This window comes from Nerophis ophidion, linkage group LG07 (assembly GCF_033978795.1).
Source record: "Nerophis ophidion isolate RoL-2023_Sa linkage group LG07, RoL_Noph_v1.0, whole genome shotgun sequence".
Taxonomy (NCBI): domain Eukaryota; kingdom Metazoa; phylum Chordata; class Actinopteri; order Syngnathiformes; family Syngnathidae; genus Nerophis; species Nerophis ophidion.
In genome coordinates, this window is record NC_084617.1 from 38,798,670 (window position 1) to 38,817,658 (window position 18,989).

An 18,989-nucleotide genomic window follows, 5' to 3' on the forward strand; every position below is an offset into this window, starting at 1 on the left:
GAAGTCAAATTTTTTTCCAAAACAAACAAAAAAAACCTCTAAATTAGCCTTACTCAAGCCTTGAAAGCAAGGGTTCTTAACCTATTTGACCTCGATGCCCAACTTTTCCACTACAGAGAACCCTGGGGCCCACTGAAATATTAACACTGATTTAGTATTATTACATTATATGATCTGAACGAAAAATCACTTCATGTATTGCTCGCTAGTGTTACCATATCGGAGTTATTGTGAAGAAATATGGGGAAACAATTATAAATTTGCGCTTCATTCACTAACGGTCTTTTAAAAAGATCAATTAGAATAATACATAATGTTGGATATAGAGAACATACAAAGCTTTTATTTATTGAATCCCAAATACTGAAATTCAACAATCTGGTGCATTTGCAAACAACTAAAATGATGCACAAAGCCAACTATAACCTGCTAGCCAAAAATGTACAATCATTATTCTCAACAAAAGACGAGAAATGTCACTTAAGAGGAAAATCTAATTTAAAATACTTTGTATGCTTGTAAAGTGTGTATGCTCGTACAACACTTAAAACCTTTAGCATATCTGTATGTGGAATTAAATCATGGAAAGATATCAAACACAGCACCAATATGATTCAGTTTAAGAGACTGTTCGAACTACAAGTGTTTACAAAGTACACAGAAGAACAATTATGATGAATATCTTGAACCTTTTTTTTAAAATAGATATTATTTATGTTTTTAACATTTACTTATTATGGTATACTATTTATATATTAGTTATTTGTTCACTGTTCTGTTACAAAGAACAAGATTCAAGATTGTTTATTGTCATATGCACGGTTAAGCAGACGGTTTGCCCATCCATCCATCCATTTTCTATCGCTTATTCCATTTTTGGGGTCGCGGGGGGCGCTGGCGCCTATCTCAGCTACAATCGGGCGGAAGGCGGGGTACACCGTGGACAAGTCGCCACCTCATTGCAGGGCCAACACAGATAGACAGACAACATTCACACTCACATTCACACACCAGGGACCATTTAGTGTTGCCAATCAACCTATCCCCAGGTGCATGTCTGTGGAAGTGGGAGGAAGCCGGAGTAACCGGAGGGAACCCACGCATTCACGGGGAGAACATGCAAACTCCACACAGAAAGATCCCGAGCCTGAATTTGAACCCAGGAGTGCAGGACCTTCGTATTGTGAGGCAGACGCACTAACCCCTCTGCCACCGTGAAGCCCACCATCTTATAACACCTGGTATTCCAAAGCAGTCTCCCATCCAAGTATTAAACAGGACAGACCCAGCTTAGCTTCCAAGATCTTACGAGATCGGGCGTGCTCAAGGTAGTATGGCCATAAGCCGCAATCGGTTTGCCGTACAATGAAAATCTTACTTTGCTAGTCCACCCTTCAACAAGTCACATGGTACTTAGCTATAAAATAAAGTAACATAACATTATTGCATAAAGGTCTTCGAGCTGCTCTTTGTCTGATCCCTCACCTAGAACCTGTTTGCCTTGGGAGACCCTACCAGGGGGCTTTATGCCCCTGGACAACATAGCTCCTAGGATCATTGGGACACGCAAACTCCTCTACCACGATAAGGTTGCAGCTCAGAGATCAATGATCCTAGGAGCTATGTTGTCCGGGGGCATAAAGCCCCCTGGTAGGGTCTCCCAAGGCAAACAGGTTCTAGGTGAGGGATCAGACAAAGAGCAGCTCGAAGACCTTTATGAAGAAGAAACATCATGGACCCAGATTTCCCTCGCCCGGACGCGGGTCACCGGGGCCCCCCTCTGGAGCCAGGCCCGGAGGTGGGGCACGATGGCGAGCGCCTGGTGGCCGGGCCTGTTCCCATGGGGCCCGGCCGGGCACAGCCCGAAGAGGCAACGTGGGTCACCACCCATAGCAGGGGCCATAGAGGTCGGGTGCATTGTGAGCTGGGCGACAGCCGAAGGCAGGGTACTTGGCGGTCCGATCCTCGGCTACAGAAGCTAGCTCTTGGGACGTGGAACGTCACGTCACTGGGGGGAAAGAGCCTGAGCTAGTGCGCGAAGTCGAGAAATTCCGGCTGGATATAGTCGGACTCACTTCGACGCACAGCAAGGGCTCTGGAACCACTTCTCTCGAGAGGGATTGGACCCTCTTCCACTCTGGCGTTGCCGGCAGTGAGAGGCGACGGGCTGGGGTGGCAATTCTTGTTTCCCCCCGGCTCAAAGCCTGTACGTTGGAGTTTAACCCGGTGGACGAAAGGGTAGCCTCCCTCCGCCTTCGGGTGGGGGGACGGGTCCTGACTGTTGTTTGTGCTTATGCACCAAACAGCAGTTCAGAGTACCCACCCTTTTTGGGAACGCTCGAGGGAGTACTGGAAAGTGCTCCCCCGGGTGATTCCCTTGTCCTACTGGGAGACTTCAACGCTCACGTTGGCAACGACAGTGAAACCTGGAGAGGCGTGATTGGGAAGAATGGCCGCCCGGATCTGAACCCGAGTGGTCTTTTGTTATTGGACTTTTGTGCTCGTCACAGTTTGTCCATAACAAACACCATGTTCAAACATAAGGGTGTCCATATGTGCACTTGGCACCAGGACACCCTAGGCCGCAGTTCCATGATCGACTTTGTAGTTGTGTCATCGGATTTGCGGCCTCATGTTATGGACACTCGGGTGAAGAGAGGGGCTGAGCTTTCCACCGATCACCACCTGGTGGTGAGTTGGCTGCGATGGTGGGGGAGGATGCCGGACAGACCTGGGAGGCCCAAACGCATTGTGAGGGTCTGCTGGGAACGTCTGGCAGAGTCTCCTGTCAGAAAAAGTTTCAATTCCCACCTCCGGAAGAACTTTGAACATGTCACGAGGGAGGTACTGGACATTGAGTCCGAGTGGACCATGTTCCGCACCTCTATTGTCGAGGCGGCAGATCGGAGCTGTGGCCGCAAGGTAGTTGGTGCCTGCCGGGGCGGCAATCCTAAAACCCCTTGGTGGACACCAGCGGTGAGGGATGCCGTCAAGCTGAAGAAGGAGTCCTATCGGGTCCTTTTGGCTCATAGGACTCCGGAGGCAGTGGACAGGTACCGACAGGCCAAGCGGTGTGCAGCTTCAGCGGTCGCGGAGGCAAAAACTCGGACATGGGAAGAGTTCGGGGAAGCCATGGAAAACGACTTCCGGACGGCTTCGAAGCGATTCTGGACCACCGTCCGCCGCCTCAGGAAGGGGAAGCAGTGCACTATCAACACCGTGTATGGTGCGGATGGTGTTCTGCTGACCTCGACTGCGGATGTTGTGGATAGGTGGAAGGAATACTTCGAAGACCTCCTCAATCCCACCAACACGTCTTCCTATGAGGAAGCAGTGCCTGGGGAATCTGTGGTGGACTCTCCTATTTCTGGGGCTGAGGTCGCTGAGGTAGTTAAAAAGCTCCTCGGTGGCAAGGCCCCAGGGGTGGACGAGATCCGCCCGGAGTTCCTTAAGGCTCTGGATGCTGTGGGGCTGTCTTGGTTGACAAGACTTTGCAGCATCGCGTGGACATCGGGGGCGGTACCTCTGGATTGGCAGACCGGGGTGGTGGTTCCTCTCTTTAAGAAGGGGGACCGGAGGGTGTGTTCCAACTATCGTGGGATCACACTCCTCAGCCTTCCCGGTAAGGTTTATTCAGGTGTACTGGAGAGGAGGCTACGTCGGATAGTCGAACCTCGGATCCAGGAGGAACAGTGTGGTTTTCGTCCTGGTCGTGGAACTGTGGACCAGCTCTATACTCTCGGCAGGGTTCTTGAGGGTGCATGGGAGTTTGCCCAACCAGTCTACATGTGCTTTGTGGACTTGGAGAAGGCATTCGACCGTGTCCCTCGGGAAGTCCTGTGGGGAGTGCTCAGAGAGTATGGGGTATCGGACTGTCTTATTGTGGCGGTCCGTTCCCTGTACGATCAGTGCCAGAGCTTGGTCCGCATTGCCGGCAGTAAGTCGAACACATTTCCAGTGAGGGTTGGACTCCGCCAAGGCTGTCCTTTGTCACCCATTCTGTTCATAACTTTTATGGACAGAATTTCTAGGCGCAGTCAAGGCGTTGAGGGGTTCCGGTTTGGTAACCGCAGGATTAGGTCTCTGCTTTTTGCAGATGATGTGGTCCTGATGGCTTCATCTGACCGGGATCTTCAGCTCTCGCTGGATCGGTTCGCAGCCGAGTGTGAAGCGACCGGAATGAGAATCAGCACCTCCAAGTCCGAGTCCATGGTTCTCGCCCGGAAAAGGGTGGAGTGCCATCTCCGGGTTGGGGAGGAGACCCTCCCCCAAGTGGAGGAGTTCAAGTACCTAGGAGTCTTGTTCACGAGTGAGGGAAGAGTGGATCGTGAGATCGACAGGCGGATCGGTGCGGCGTCTTCAGTAATGCGGACGTTGTACCGATCCGTTGTGGTGAAGAAGGAGCTGAGCCGGAAGGCAAAGCTCTCAATTAAGCGGTCGATCTACGTTCCCATCCTCACCTATGGTCATGAGCTTTGGGTCATGACCGAAAGGATAAGATCACGGGTACAAGCGGCCGAAATGAGTTTCCTCCGCCGTGTGGCGGGGCTCTCCCTTAGAGATAGGGTGAGAAGCTCTGCCATCCGGGAGGTACTCAAAGTAAAGCCGCTGCTCCTTCACATCGAGAGGAGCCAGATGAGGTGGTTCGGGCATCTGGTCAGGATGCCACCCGAACGCCTCCCTAGGGAGGTGTTTAGGGCACGTCCAACCGGTAGGAGGCCACGGGGAAGACCCAGGACACGTTGGGAAGACTATGTCTCCCGGCTGGCCTGGGAACGCCTCGGGATCCCCCGGGAAGAGCTAGACGAAGTGGCTGGGGAGAGGGAAGTCTGGGTTTCCCTGCTTAGGCTGTTGCCCCCGCGACCCGACCTCGGATAAGCGGAAGATGATGGATGGATGATGGATGGAACATTATTGCACATTCTGATTGACAGTCAACAGTATGGAAATGGGATAAAATTGCTATGGTATGAAAAGGGGTAGGATTAAATAAGCTCTGCCTCTTTCTACTCCTTTTTGGATGTGCTGTAATGAAACAAATGGAATTGTGTGATGCATTACATTGAATCGTATGCATGTTCCAAATAAACTGAAACTGAACTGAACTCTTGATTTTATTCATGTTCAATTTACGGCCAAATGAAAGCATGTGTTAATCACAAATGGTTTTATTTATTCAACCCATAAACCTTAGGCTTAGGTCAGACTGATTAGAAAAAATAAGTACCAGCCAAATATGTTGCTTTAGAAAGGACTCATAAATAACTGACAAAAAATAACATTTAAATACAATCATGTTGTGTTAAAATAAATAAATAATGAGTATTATTCGTAAATAAAGTGTCAATAAGGTGCAAAGAAAAATACAGTTTCACCACTTCAGTCATAATTTTTGCACTTAAAAAGGGACTGCATTTTGGGGGGAATTTTGCCTATCTTTCACAACCATAATGAAAGACATGACGACGGGTAGATTTTTTTTTTTTGATGCATTCTAAATAATAAATAAACGTAAATAAAAGTCCTCTTACAGCGGAGCCAATGGGAGCTCCACTATTCCGCCCATAAATCTGATAAATAATCATTCAATTTACATTTCGTGACTTGAATGTTAAACAAGTATTAGTTATATTGTTATTATATGCGCTAACGCAGACTAACTATTTATAGCGGTGCCGCGATCACTTCCTGTGTGCTTATGTGTATATCTTGAAGTGGTCTGCTGTTTCTTTGCTTCCCTGCTCCCAATAAGTTTATTCATCCATCCATTTTCTACAGCTTATTGATCATAAATCATACATCTCACCTGGAAAGAAGACGTCTGAGTAGGTATTTGGACAAGTTGGTACTCTTTGACCGCCATATAGGACCTAGAACTGGCGAGGACGACACGAAAAGCGCTTCCACTGTTAACAATGAATTTGTGCATATCTGCGAGTCTGACATTATCACAATATTTATTTGTTTCCTTCTGTACACTACTTTTGTTTTACCTCTCTTTTTGAAATGGAGCTGTTCTGTGCCCTCCATGTTGTGATATACCAAAGTATAGCTGACATCAAAGACATGCGCGTAAGGATTATTCAAACTTCAATTCCGGAAGATTTTTTTGTGCAATACAATCCAAATGCTGATTGGACTAAATTGATTTATTGATTATAGTAATTGTTTATCAATAGCCAACATTTATTTAATCTGATCATCATTCAGATTAGAATGTTCCTGGGTACATGGAACCTGAAAAAAAGTATCTGATTATGACGTGCATTTTCATGCACCACACCTTAAATCGGATTACATTACGTTGACGTAAACAGAGAGGTGTGTCATTATTTGTTCTATGGCGCCATCTTTTGCTCACTGCATGTGCTGAAGAAGCATTCAACTTCTACTGTTAACATGGCTTTGTGCATTTCTGCTTGTCCGACATTATCATGATATGTATTTATCATGTTTTCCTTCTGTTCACTACTTTTGTTTTACCTCTCTTTTTGTAATGGAGCTGTTCTGTGCCCTCCATGGTGTCATATACCAAAGTATAGCTGACATCAAAGACATGCGCGGTAATGATTATTCGAACCCAAATTTTGGAAGATGTGTTTTTGTGCAATACAATCCGAATGCTGATTGGACTAAATTGATGTATTAATTATAATAGTTGTTTGTTTAGCAAATGCCAAGTGTACACAGACAAAATGTATTTAATCTGGTCATCGTTCGGATTAGAATGTTCCTGTGTTCATGGACCCTGAAAAAAAAGATCTGATTATGACGTGCATTTTCATGCATCACACATTAAATCGGAATACTTTACTTTGACATTCGCAGAACCTAATACAAACGGAGATGTGTGTTATTATTTGTGCTATGGCGCCATCTTTTGGACGAGTTTGGTCACTGCAGGTGATGAAGAAGCATTCGACTTCCACTGTTGACTTGGCATTGTGCATTTTCTTGTCCGATATTATCCCAATACTTGTTTATCATTGTTTACTTCTGTTCACTACTTTTGTTTTACATCTCTTTTTGAAATGGAGCTATTCTGTTCCCTCCATGTTGTGATACACCAAAGTATAGCTGACATCAAAGACATGCGCGGTAAGGATTACCCCAACCCAAATTTAAGAAGATTTTTTTTTTGTGCACTACAATCTGAATGCTGATTGGACTAAATTGATTTATTGATTATAGTAGTTGTTTGTTTATCAATAGCCACATGTACACGTACAACATTTATTTAATCTGATCATCATTCGGATTAGAATTTCACTGTGAACATGGACCCTGAAAAAAATTATGTAATCATGCCCTGCATTTTCATGCAGCACACCTTAAATCCAAATACTTTATTTTGACATGCGTAGAATCCAACATAAACGGAAAGGTGTGTCATTATCTGTGCAATGGCGCCATCTTTTGGACGAGTTTGCCCACTTCAGGTTCTGAAGAAGCATTCAACTTCCACTGCTTACATGGCTTTGTACATTTCTGCTTGTCCAACATTTTTTTTTTAATCATTTTTTTCCTTCTGTTCTCTACTTTTGTTTTACCTCTCTTTTTGAAATAGAACTGTTCTGTATAGCTAACATCAAAAACATACGCTGTAAGGATTATTTTAACCCGATTTTTGGATGATGTGTTTTCGTGGAATACAATCCGAATGACTTTTGGCATAAACCACCCGTCTCGATCCGAATGAAATTTTTATTCAGGTTGGGTTTTTAATCCAAATAAGTGAGTACATGTGCTAATAGCTAATATTTGGTAATATACTGTGAGCGACAGTTTGTCTTTCTGGAGGTGGCACTTGAGTCATAAGGTCAGCCGGTGTATGATAGCACAAACAAAGCATTGCATGTAATAGACTGTCGCGCGTGATGAGAAATAATAACCACATTAGATTGCCCCGCCCCCTGGCCATGTGTTACGCGCACCAGCGCTTGATCAATGTGATTCAAGCGAAGATAGCTCATCATAAAAGCAGTCATGCGTGGAACTACTTTAGGAGAGATGTGGGGTTGTGATTGGGAGGAGTGTAGCACCAACACATTAGATTTCCTCACAATATACACACGCCATAATGAGCTTCTGATATCCCAAATGAATGATCATCAACCCAAATCTGCCATCTGTGCTGCTGTGACAACATCTTATTGGGTTATTTATGAAAATGTGTCTTTGGTGTCATGGTGGCTACCTTCTGCCGTGTTTTGTAGCTATGATTAGTAAGGTCATGTCTTGGACTGTTTATAGTCATATTACAGCAGATGAGCTTTCACATTCATATTAGTAACCACCAGCTGTGACTGAGTCATGTTAAAGGAATATTTCCCTCCTTTTGATCAAAATGGTTCCAATCGAAGGAGATGAACACATTAAATGCACCCGGCGTTTTCTGTCTCTGCAAACGCACACACGTTGTATCACATTAAGGTTCAAGAGGAAGACGTACCGGTTTCAGTTTCGTTCTCCAACAAGGCAGTGCAGCCAAAAAGGACAAAAGCGTGTGTGGAGAGAGACTATGTTAAAGATTTAACTGCACTTTTTTTGGTAATTTTGCCTATCGTTTACAATGCTTATGCGTAATAATGGGTTAGGACTCGGTGGTTAGCAATGCAGCTAATGGGAGAAATCCATCCTACCTCTGAATCACAAAAAAAATTCGTATTCATGTTCCGTAACCTGTATAACCAAACTGTAGCGACATTGTTTTTGTAAGAGCCAACACTGAGGAACTCCTTTTCCAGCGTAGTAACAAATCATCTTGATTGTATGTAAATTTAATTGTTTGTCAGTTATTTATGAGTCCTTTCTTAAACAATGTATTAGGCTGGTACTTATTTTTTTTATACAGTCTGACATAAACCCAAAAGTTTATTTGGTAAATAAATAATACTATTTGTAATTAACACATGCAAGTGGTTATAAATTGAGTTTAGTTCTGTTTCAGTTTATTTGGAAAATGCATACGATACAATGTAATGCATCACACAATTCCAGTTGTTTCATTACAGCACATCCGAAAAGGAGTAGGAAGAAGCGGAGCTTATTTAATCCTACTCCTTTTCATACCATGGCAATTTTATTCCATTTACTTGTTCTCTGTAACAGAATAGTGAACAAATAAATAATACATATTTAGTATACCATAGTAAGTAAATATTAAATACATAAATAATATTTATCTCAAAAACAAAAAAAAAAGGTTTAAGATATTTATCATAATAGTTATTTTGTGTACTTTGTGAACACTTGTAGTTTGAACAGTCTCTTAAAGTAAATCATATTGGTGCTTTGTTAGATTTCTTTAACAAATGCTTATGAGTAATAACTTTAACAATGCGTTGGTATCATATGATTAAACATACAATTTATTACATGGCCCAAACTTTATTAATTAAACAAAGAAAGAACTCGACACATTTGAGTCTATTAGAGTGCGAAAATTGCCAAGAGTTAATCAAGATACCAGTCTGGAGCTTTTTAAACATCACAAAAGTGATTTTCTTTAGGAGGAAGTTAGATTTTGTGTTTTGTTGTTTGCTCAGGTGTACTGGAGAGGAGGCTACGCCGGTAAGTCGAACCTCGGATTCAGGAGGAACAGTGTGGTTTTCGTCCTGGTCGTGGAACTGTGGACCAGCTCTATACTCTCCGCAGGGTTCTTGAGGGTGCATGGGAGTTTGCCCAACCAGTCAACATGTGCTTTGTGGACTTGGAGAAGGCATTCGACCGTGTCCCTCGGGAAGTCCTGTGGGGAGTGCTCAGAGAGTATGGGGTATCAGACTGTCTTATTGTGGCGGTCCGCTCCCTGTACGATCAGTGTCAGAGCTTGGTCCGCATTGCCGGCAGTAAGTCGGACACGTTTCCAGTGAGGGTTGGACTCCGCCAAGGCTGCCCTTTGTCACCGATTCTGTTCATAACTTTAATGAACAGAATTTGTATGCGCAGTCAAGGCGTTGAGGGGTTCCGGTTTGGTGGCCGCGGGATTAGGTCTCTGCTTTTTGCAGATGACGTGGTCCTGATGGCTTCATCTGGCCGGAATCTTCAGTTCTCACTGGATCGGTTCGCAGCCGAGTGTGAAGCGACCGGAATGAGAATCAGCACCTCTAAGTCCGAGTCCATGGTTCTCGCCCGGAAAAGGGTGGAATGCCATATCCGGGTTGGGGAGGAGACCCTGCCCCAAGTGGAGGAGTTCAAGTACCTAGGAGTCTTGTTCACGAGTGGGGGAAGAGTGGATCGTGAGATCGACAGGCGGATCGGTGCGGCGTCTTCAGTAATGCGGACGTCCTACCGATCCGTTGTGGTGAAGAAGGAGCTGAGCCGGAAGGCAAAGCTCTCAATTAAGCGGTCGATCTACGTTCCCATCCTCACCTATGGTCATGAGCTTTGGGTTATGACCGAAAGGATAAGATCACGGGTACAAGCGGCCGAAATGAGTTTCCTCAGTCGGGTGGCGGGGCTCTCCCTTAGAGATAGGGTGAGAAGCTCTGTCATCCGTGAGGAGCTCAAAGTAAAGCCGCTGCTCCTCCACATCGAGAGGACCCAGATGAGGTGGTTCGGGCATTTGGTCAGGATGCCACCCGAACGCCTCCCGAGGGAGGTGTTTAGGGCACGTCCAACCGGTAGGAGGCCACGGGGAAGACCCAGGACACATTGGGAAGACTATGTCTCCCGGCTGGCCTGGGAAAGCCTCGGGATCCCCCGGGAAGAGCTAGACGAAGTGGCTGGGGAGAGGGAAGTTTGGGCTTGCCTGCTTTGGCTGCTTCCCCCGCAACCCGACCTCAGATAAGCGGAAGAAGATGGATGGATGGATGGATGGGTTGTTTGTTTTCATTGCTGCTATTTTTACTTACTGTGGTTGTTTTTTTTTAGCACTTTGCCTTTTCTTTCTTTTTAATGGAAACATTTGAATAATTATTTATTTTTTTGTAATAGCTGAATGATCAGCACAGTTACAGAATAAATTAATATTTATGAAGGAAAAAGTAATCTTATTTGTTAGTAAGCACATGCCTAAAATAACTTAAGTTGATGGAAAAATTTGAGCCATTAAATATGTGTACGCTCGGATATCTGATTAGTCGACAAATTATTAAGATAATCGTTGATTTATCGACTATCAACATTAGTTGCAGCCCTATTAAATACATTTTAAAATTTTTACAAATAAAAATAAAAAAAAGACGTGTGTTTTTTTCCCTTATAATAATTGTGACCGATAGTGAAAGTTCCAAAATAGTGCAGCTCCCCTTTAAGACTGCTCGGTCCTTTCTCCAGTGCTGGTACTGCTATTTTTTGCACCGACTCTTGTATAGAATAAATTGCTAATCTTCAATTCTCGTCATCTGGGTGAACTCTTCCCTCCTAAAGGAGGGTCCCGATAGCCACTTACAGAGTTATATTTGTGCCATTATTTTGAGGTCACAAAAGCAGAATTTGAGCACGGAAAAAATATTTGCCAACCGCATATATGCTGTTTTGAGAATAAAACTAAACTCAAGTGAAACATAAAATCAAACAGCCAATCAAAGTGTACATTTGGCACAAACAGAACGCTGTGTCAAAACTTGTGATAACACAGAAACAAAAAAGCTGAATCCGCAGAGTGGAGAGGTTAAGAGAGAGAGGAAGACAGAACGTAGGAGAGCACAGCAGCCTGCCTGCACAGAAAGCAGTACTGTTTTTTCCGGACCATAGGGCGCACCGGATTATAAGGCGCACTGCCAATGAGCGCCTCTATTCAGGTCTATTTCTATACAAAAGGCGCATTAAAGGGGTCATCCATCCATCAATCCATTTTCTACCGCTTGTCCTATTCGCGGTTGTGGGGGGTGCTGGAGCTTATCCCAACTGCATTCGGGCGGAAGACGGTGTACACCCTGGACAAGTCGCCACCTCATCACAGGGCCAACCCAGATGGACAACATTCACATTCGCACACTAGGGCCAATTTAGTGTTGCCAATCAACCTATCCCCAGGTGCATGTCTTTGGAGGTGCTAGGAAGCCGGAGTACCCGGAGGGAACCCACGCAGTCACGGGAAGAACATGCAAACTCCACACAGAAAGATCCCGAGCGCGGGATCGAACACTTCGTATTGTGAGGAAGAAGCACTAATCCCTGCTCCACCGTGCTGCACTCATCAAAGTGGTCATATTATTATTATTTTTCTAAATATAAAACACTTCCTTGTGGTCTACATAACATGTAATGGTGGTTCTTTGGTCTAAGTGTTGCATAGGTGATGTTTTACAGATCAACTTCAAGTCTCTTTCTGACGGTCGCTTCACGATGCCCCATTTTGTTGGTGGTCTTATTTACGTGGCGCACCTTCGACAGTGTCTTCTCCCCGTTATCTTTGTTGTAGCGGTGTAGTGTGCAAGGATGGGAGTGGAAGAAGTATCAAAAGATGGAACTAACTGTTTTAATGACATTCAGACTTTACTTCAATCAATAACAAAGCAGCATCTCCTCATCCGAGGCTCACTAGTGCAACAACAACGCCGAAAAGGTTTCCCCTGAAAAACAGTCCGACCGGAACTCTCGAATAATTTGAAGTCCCTTGGGTGAATAATGTAAAGTCACTATACAGGTATGTTTTAGCGCTTTCATGGCGAGTTTACTGAAATATATAAGTAAGAACTTTACACTACTTAATATTACAAATGGTAACAGCGTAGGGTGAATGTCCATTAACTATAAGTTAGAGAAAAAGAAGAAGCCTATCGACTACGACACGGGCTACAATGGCGGAATCGCACAATTTTCCAGGACTTATGCAGATCCCAAATACAGAGCAGCAGGTACCGGAAGGTAAGAAAAGTTGGTTTTGCATAATATTGTGGAACAAAACGCCAGATAATGTGACTTACCTTATACACACACCATAATAATACTCGTATGTTGAAGCACAGTACAATCCATCAAGCGGTGCGGCTTCATGGCTTACCGGAGTCGTACTAAAACATTTTGACGATTGTTTTAATGGAACATATCAAATGGTTGTGTTTTTTATTTGAGTCGTATTGCAGTCTACACATATCACTTATGTGTGCCTGTCATCATATTGCAGTCTACCCGTATCTCTTATGTGTGACTGCCACCTACTGGTCACAGTTATCATTACACCATGTATCAAAAAAAATAGCATCAATGGTCACCGGGGCCCCGCTCTGGAGCCAGGCCCGGAGTTGGGGCACGATGGCGAGCGCCTGGTGGTCGGGCCTGTCCCCATGGGGCCCGGCCGGGCACAGCCCGAAGAGGCAACGTGGGTCATCCTACCAATGGGCTCACCACTCATAGGAGGGGCCATAGAGGTCGGGTGCATTGTGAGCTGGGCGGCAGCCGAAGGCAGGGTACTTGGCGGTCCGATCCTCGGCTACAGAAGCTAGCTCTTGGGACGTGGAACGTCACCTCACTGGGGGGGAAGGAGCCTGAGCTAGTGCGCGAGGTAGAGAAGTTCCGGCTGGATATAGTCGGACTCACCTCGACGCACAGCAAGGGCTCTGGAACCAGTTCTCTCGAGAGGGACTGGACCCTCTTCCACTCTGGCGTTGCCGGCAGTGAGAGGCGACGGGCTGGGGTGGCAATCCTCGTTGCCCCCCGGCTCAAAGCCTGCACGTTTGAGTTCAACCCAGTGGACGAGAGGGTAGCTTCCCTTCGCCTTCGGGTGGGGGGACGGGTCCTGACTGTTGTTTGTGCTTACGCATCAAACAGCAGTTCAGAATACCCACCCTTTTTGGGTACACTCGAGGGAGTACTGGAAAGTGCTCCTCAGGGTGATTCCCTTGTCCTACTGGGAGACTTCAACGCTCATGTTGGCAACGACAGTGAAACCTGGAGAGGCGTGATTGGGAAGAATGGTCGCCCGGATCTAAACCCGAGTGGTGTTTTGTTATTGGACTTTTGTGCTCGTCACGGATTGTCCATAACAAACACCATGTTCAAACATAAGGCTGTCCATATGTGCACTTGGCACCAGGACACCCTAGGCCGCAGTTCCATGATCGACTTTGTAGTTGTGTCATCGGATTTGCGGCCTTATGTTTTGGACACTCGGGTGAAGAGAGAGGCGGAGCTTTCTACCGATCACCACCTGGTGGTGAGTTGGCTGCGATGGTGGGGGAGGATGCCGGACAGACCTGGCAGGCCCAACCGCATAGTGAGGGTCTGCTGGGAACGTCTGGCAGAGTCTCCTGTCAGAGAGAGTTTCAATTCACACCTCCGGGAGAACTTTGAACATGTCACGAGGGAGGTGCGGGACATTGAGTCCGAGTGGACCATGTTCCGAACCTCTATTGTCGAGGCGGCTGATTGGAGCTGTGGCCGCAAGGTTGTTGGTGCCTGTCGTGGCGGTAATCCCAGACCCCGTTGGTGGACACCAGCAGTGAGGGATGCCGTCAAGCTGAAGAAGGAGTCCTATCGGGTTCTTTTGGCTCATAGGACTCCGGAGGCAGTGGACGGGTACCGACGGGCCAAGCAGTGTGCAGCTTTAGCGGTCGCGGAGGCAAAAACTCGGACATGGGAAGAGTTCGGGGAAGCCATGGAAAACGACTTCCGGACGGCTTCGAACCGATTCTGGACCACCATACGGCGCCTCAGGAAGGGGAAGCAGTGCACTATCAACACCGTGTATGGTGCGGATGGTGTTCTGCTGACTTCGACTGCGGATGTTGTGGATCGGTGGAGGGAATACTTCGAAGACCTCCTCAATCCCACCAACACGTCTTTCTTTGAGGAAGCGGTGCCTGGGGAATTTGTAGTGGACTCTCCTATTTCTGGGGCTGAGGTCGCTGAGGTAGTTAAAAAGCTCCTCGGTGGCAAGGCCCCGGGGGTGGATGAGATCCGCCCGGAGTTCCTTAAGGCTCTGGATGCTGTGGGGCTGTCTTGGTTGACAAGACTCTGCAGCATCGCGTGGACATCGGGGGCGGTACCTCTGGATTGGCAGACCGGGGTGGTGGTCCCTCTCTTTAAGAAGGGGGACCGGAGGGTGTGTTCCAACTATCGTGGGATCACACTCCTCAGCCTTCCCGGTAAGGTTTATTCAGGTGTACTGGAGAGGAGGCTTCGCCGGATAGTCGAACCTCGGATTCAGGAGGAACAGTGTGGTTTTCGTCCTGGTCGTGGAACTTTGGACCAGCTCTACACTCTCGGCAGGGTTCTTGAGGGTGCATGGGAGTTTGCCCAACCAGTCTACATGTGCTTTGTGGACTTGGAGAAGGCATTCGACCGTGTCCCTCGGGAAGTCCTGTGGGGAGTGCTCAGAGAGTATGGGGTATCGGACTGTCTTATTGTGGCAGTCCGCTCCCTGTATGATCAGTGTCAGAGCTTGGTCCGCATTGCTGGCAGTAAGTCGGACACGTTTCCAGTGAGGGTTGGACTCCGCCAAGGCTGTCCTTTGTCACCGATTCTGTTCATAACTTTTATGGACAGAATTTCTAGGCGCAGCCAAGGCGTTGAGGGGTTCCGGTTTGGTGGCCACGGGATTAGGTCTCTGCTTTTTGCAGATGATGTAGTCCTGATGGCTTCATCTGGCCGGGATCTTCAGCTCTCACTGGATCGGTTCACAGCCGAGTGTGAAGCGACCGGAATGAGAATCAGCACCTCCAAGTCCGAGTCCATGGTTCTCGCCCGGAAAAGGGTGGAGTGCCATCTTCGGGTTGGGGAGGAGACCCTGCCCCAAGTGGAGGAGTTCAAGTACCTAGGAGTCTTGTTCACGAGTGGGGGAAGAGTGGATCGTGAGATCGACAGGTGGATCGGTGCGGCGTCTTCAGTAATGCGGACGTTGTATCGATCCGTTGTGGTGAAGAAGGAGCTGAGCCGGAAGGCAAAGCTCTCAATTTACCGGTCGATCTACGTTCCCATCCTCACCTATGGTCATGAGCTTTGGGTCATGACCGAAAGGATAAGATCACGGGTACAAGCGGCCGAAATGAGTTTCCTCCACCGGGTGGCGGGGCTCTCCCTTAGAGATAGGGTGAGAAGCTCTGCCATCCGGGAGGAGCTCAACGTAAAGCCGCTGCTCCTCCACATCGAGAGGAGCCAGATGAAGTGGTTCGGGCATCTGGTCAAGATGCCACCCGAACGCCTCCCTAGGGATGTGTTTAGGGCACGTCCAGCTAGTAGGAGGCCACGGGGAAGACCCAGGACACGTTGGGAAGACTATGTCTCCCGGCTGGCCTGGGAACGCCTCGGGATCCCCCGGGAAGAGCTAGACGAAGTGGCTGGAGATAGGGAAGTCTGGGCTTCCCTGCTTAGGCTGCTGCCCCCGCGACCTGACCTCGGATAAGCGGAAGATGATGGATGGATGGATGGATGGTCGGTAAGCACAACCAAAATGTTTCTGTACATTACGCGCACCGGGTTGTAAGGCGCACTGTCGATTTTTGAGAAATTTAAAGGATTTTGAGTGCGCCTAATAGTCTGAAAAATACAGTAATTATTTCATGTTGATATAGGCTTCACGGTGGCAGAGGGGTTAGTGCGTCTGCCTCACAATACGAAGTTCCTGCAGTCCTGGGTTCTAATCCAGGCTCGGGATCTTTCTGTGTAGAGTTTGCATGTTCTCCCCGTGAATGCGTGGGTTCCCTCCGGGTACTCCGGCTTCCTCCCACTTCCAAAGACATGCACCTGGGGATAGGTTGATTAGCAACACTAAATTGGCCCTAGTGTTTGAATGTGAGTGTGAATGTTGTCTGTCTATCTGTGTTGGCCCTGCGATGAGGTGGCGACTTGTCCAGGGTGTACCCCGCCTTCCGCCCGATTGTAGCTGAGATAGGCGCCATCGCCCCCCGCGACCCCAAAAGGGAATAAGCGGTAGAAAATGGATGGATGCAGTCCCAATAATTGAGCACAAAGTACTGTTATATTCGCTCAATTTTGTTTTTCACTTGAGTTAAAACATTTTTTTTAAAATAGCATGTACGTTCTTGCAAAATAAATGTTTCAAAATCTGCCTTTGTGACCTCAAAATCAAGGTACAAATATACCTTCTTAGCTACAGCTGATTTAGTTTGAACTAATAATATATTTGTTTACAAAGTTGCTTACATGAGCACCACTTTGGTGCATATGTGTGCACAACACTCCTACAGGGAGCTGAGCATCATCATCCACAACCTCTCTGTACATGTTGTTACTATTATCAGGCAAATTACCTTGACTGAGATCTTTCCTTCATCCTTAGGTAGATGTGCAGCCAAGAACCAGTCCCCAGGGAGCGGGCTGGTCACGTTGAACGCCCCCGTGTTGCGTTTCGGAAGTGTCCAGGTCAGAGTGACAGCGAAGGATCCTGGTATGACCGTATCCCGAGGGAAGTTAGTGTTCAGAGGGTTAATTACCGGTGGAGCGCCAGACCTGAAGTATCTGTCGATCACAGGAAAAGACTGTGGTTTTGTATGGGTTGTTACAGCATTATTAGACATTTACTACACTGGGTACAACCTGCTCAGATCTGATTCAAGAGGTAATTTCTGTTAAAAAATGATAATAATAAGTCGTATTGAACACATCAGTCATCAAAAAAACCAAACCAACCAAACCAAAAAGCCAATCAACACCAGGATCTATTTCAGTAGTGTCTAAATAATTACTATTAATATTAATTATTAACACTGCACACAACGCTGCAATATTACTTCAAAAAATAAATAAATGCAAATAAAAATTGGAATGAAAGAATAAACAGGTGTATTGTGATGGGAAAAAGTAGAAATGTTGATGATAATACCACAAAGCTGATAGGTAGGCTGTCGTCCCTCCTTTATCGTGATTATTTGGTTCCGGGTATGACCGCAATAAACAAAATTTGGCTAAGTTGGGATCATTATATATACACATATATATATATATATATATATATATATATATATATATATATATATATATATAATAGGGGTGTGGGAAAAAATCGATTCGAATACGAATCGAATCGTTTATTTTGTGCGATTCAGAATCGATTCAAATTTTTTAAAAATCTATTTATTTTTTTAATTAAAAAAAAAAAAATTTAATCAATTTAAATAAATCACTACACAGCAATACCATAACAATGCAATCCAATTCCAAAACCAACCCTGACCCAGCAACACAGAGAACTGCAATAAACAGAGCACTTGAGAGGAGACACAAACACGACACAGAACAAACCAAAAGTGTTGAAACAAAAATTAATATCATCAACAACAGCATCAATATTAGTTATAATTTCAGCATGGCAGTGATTAAAAATCCCTCATTGACATTATCATTAGACATTTATAAAAATTTAAAAAAAGAACAATAGTGTCACAGTGGCTTACACTTGCATCGCATCTCATAAGCTTGACAACACACTGTGTCCAATGTTTTCACAAAGATAAAATAATTCATATTTTTGGTTCGTTTAATAGTTGAAAAAATGTACATTATTGATTTCAGTTGATAAATCATTGTCATTTACAATTATAAAAGCTTTTTACAAAAATCTACTACTCTGCTTGCATGTCAGCAGACTGGGGTAGATCCTGCTGAAATCCTATGTATTGAATGAATACAGAATCGTTTTGAATCGGGAAAAAAAACGTTTTTGAATCGAGAATCGAATCGAATCAAAAAAATCGATATATTATCGCACCGTGACCCCAAGAATCGATATTGAATCGAATCGTGGGACACCCAAAGATTCACAGCCCTAATATATATATATATATATATATATATATATATATATATATATATATATATATATATATATATATATATATATATATATATATATATATGTATACATACATACAGTACATAGATAGATAGATAGATAGATAGATAGATGGATAGATAGATAGATAGATAGATAGATAGATAGATAGATAGATAGATAGTACTTTATTGATTCCTTCAGGCGTCAATAAAGTACTATATATATATATATATATATATATATATATATATATATATATATATATATATATATACATACATATATATAATAATGATTTGTATGTGTATAT

The 18,989-nt window shown here is 45.2% G+C and overlaps 1 protein-coding gene and 1 pseudogene across 2 annotated transcripts in view; both read right to left on the bottom strand.

Annotated features, from left to right (window-relative positions):
• Window positions 1–18,989, bottom strand: part of tmem8b (transmembrane protein 8B) — a 179,284-nt gene that overhangs the window by 140,230 nt on the left and 20,065 nt on the right. For both annotated transcript variants that reach the window (XM_061906130.1, XM_061906131.1), the window contains exon 3: window positions 17,157–17,364. In XM_061906130.1, coding sequence (XP_061762114.1) covers window positions 17,157–17,364 — 208 coding nt within the window. The remainder of the gene's footprint in view (window positions 1–17,156; window positions 17,365–18,989) is intronic.
• On the bottom strand, window positions 1,227–1,345 carry LOC133556930 (5S ribosomal RNA; annotated as a pseudogene).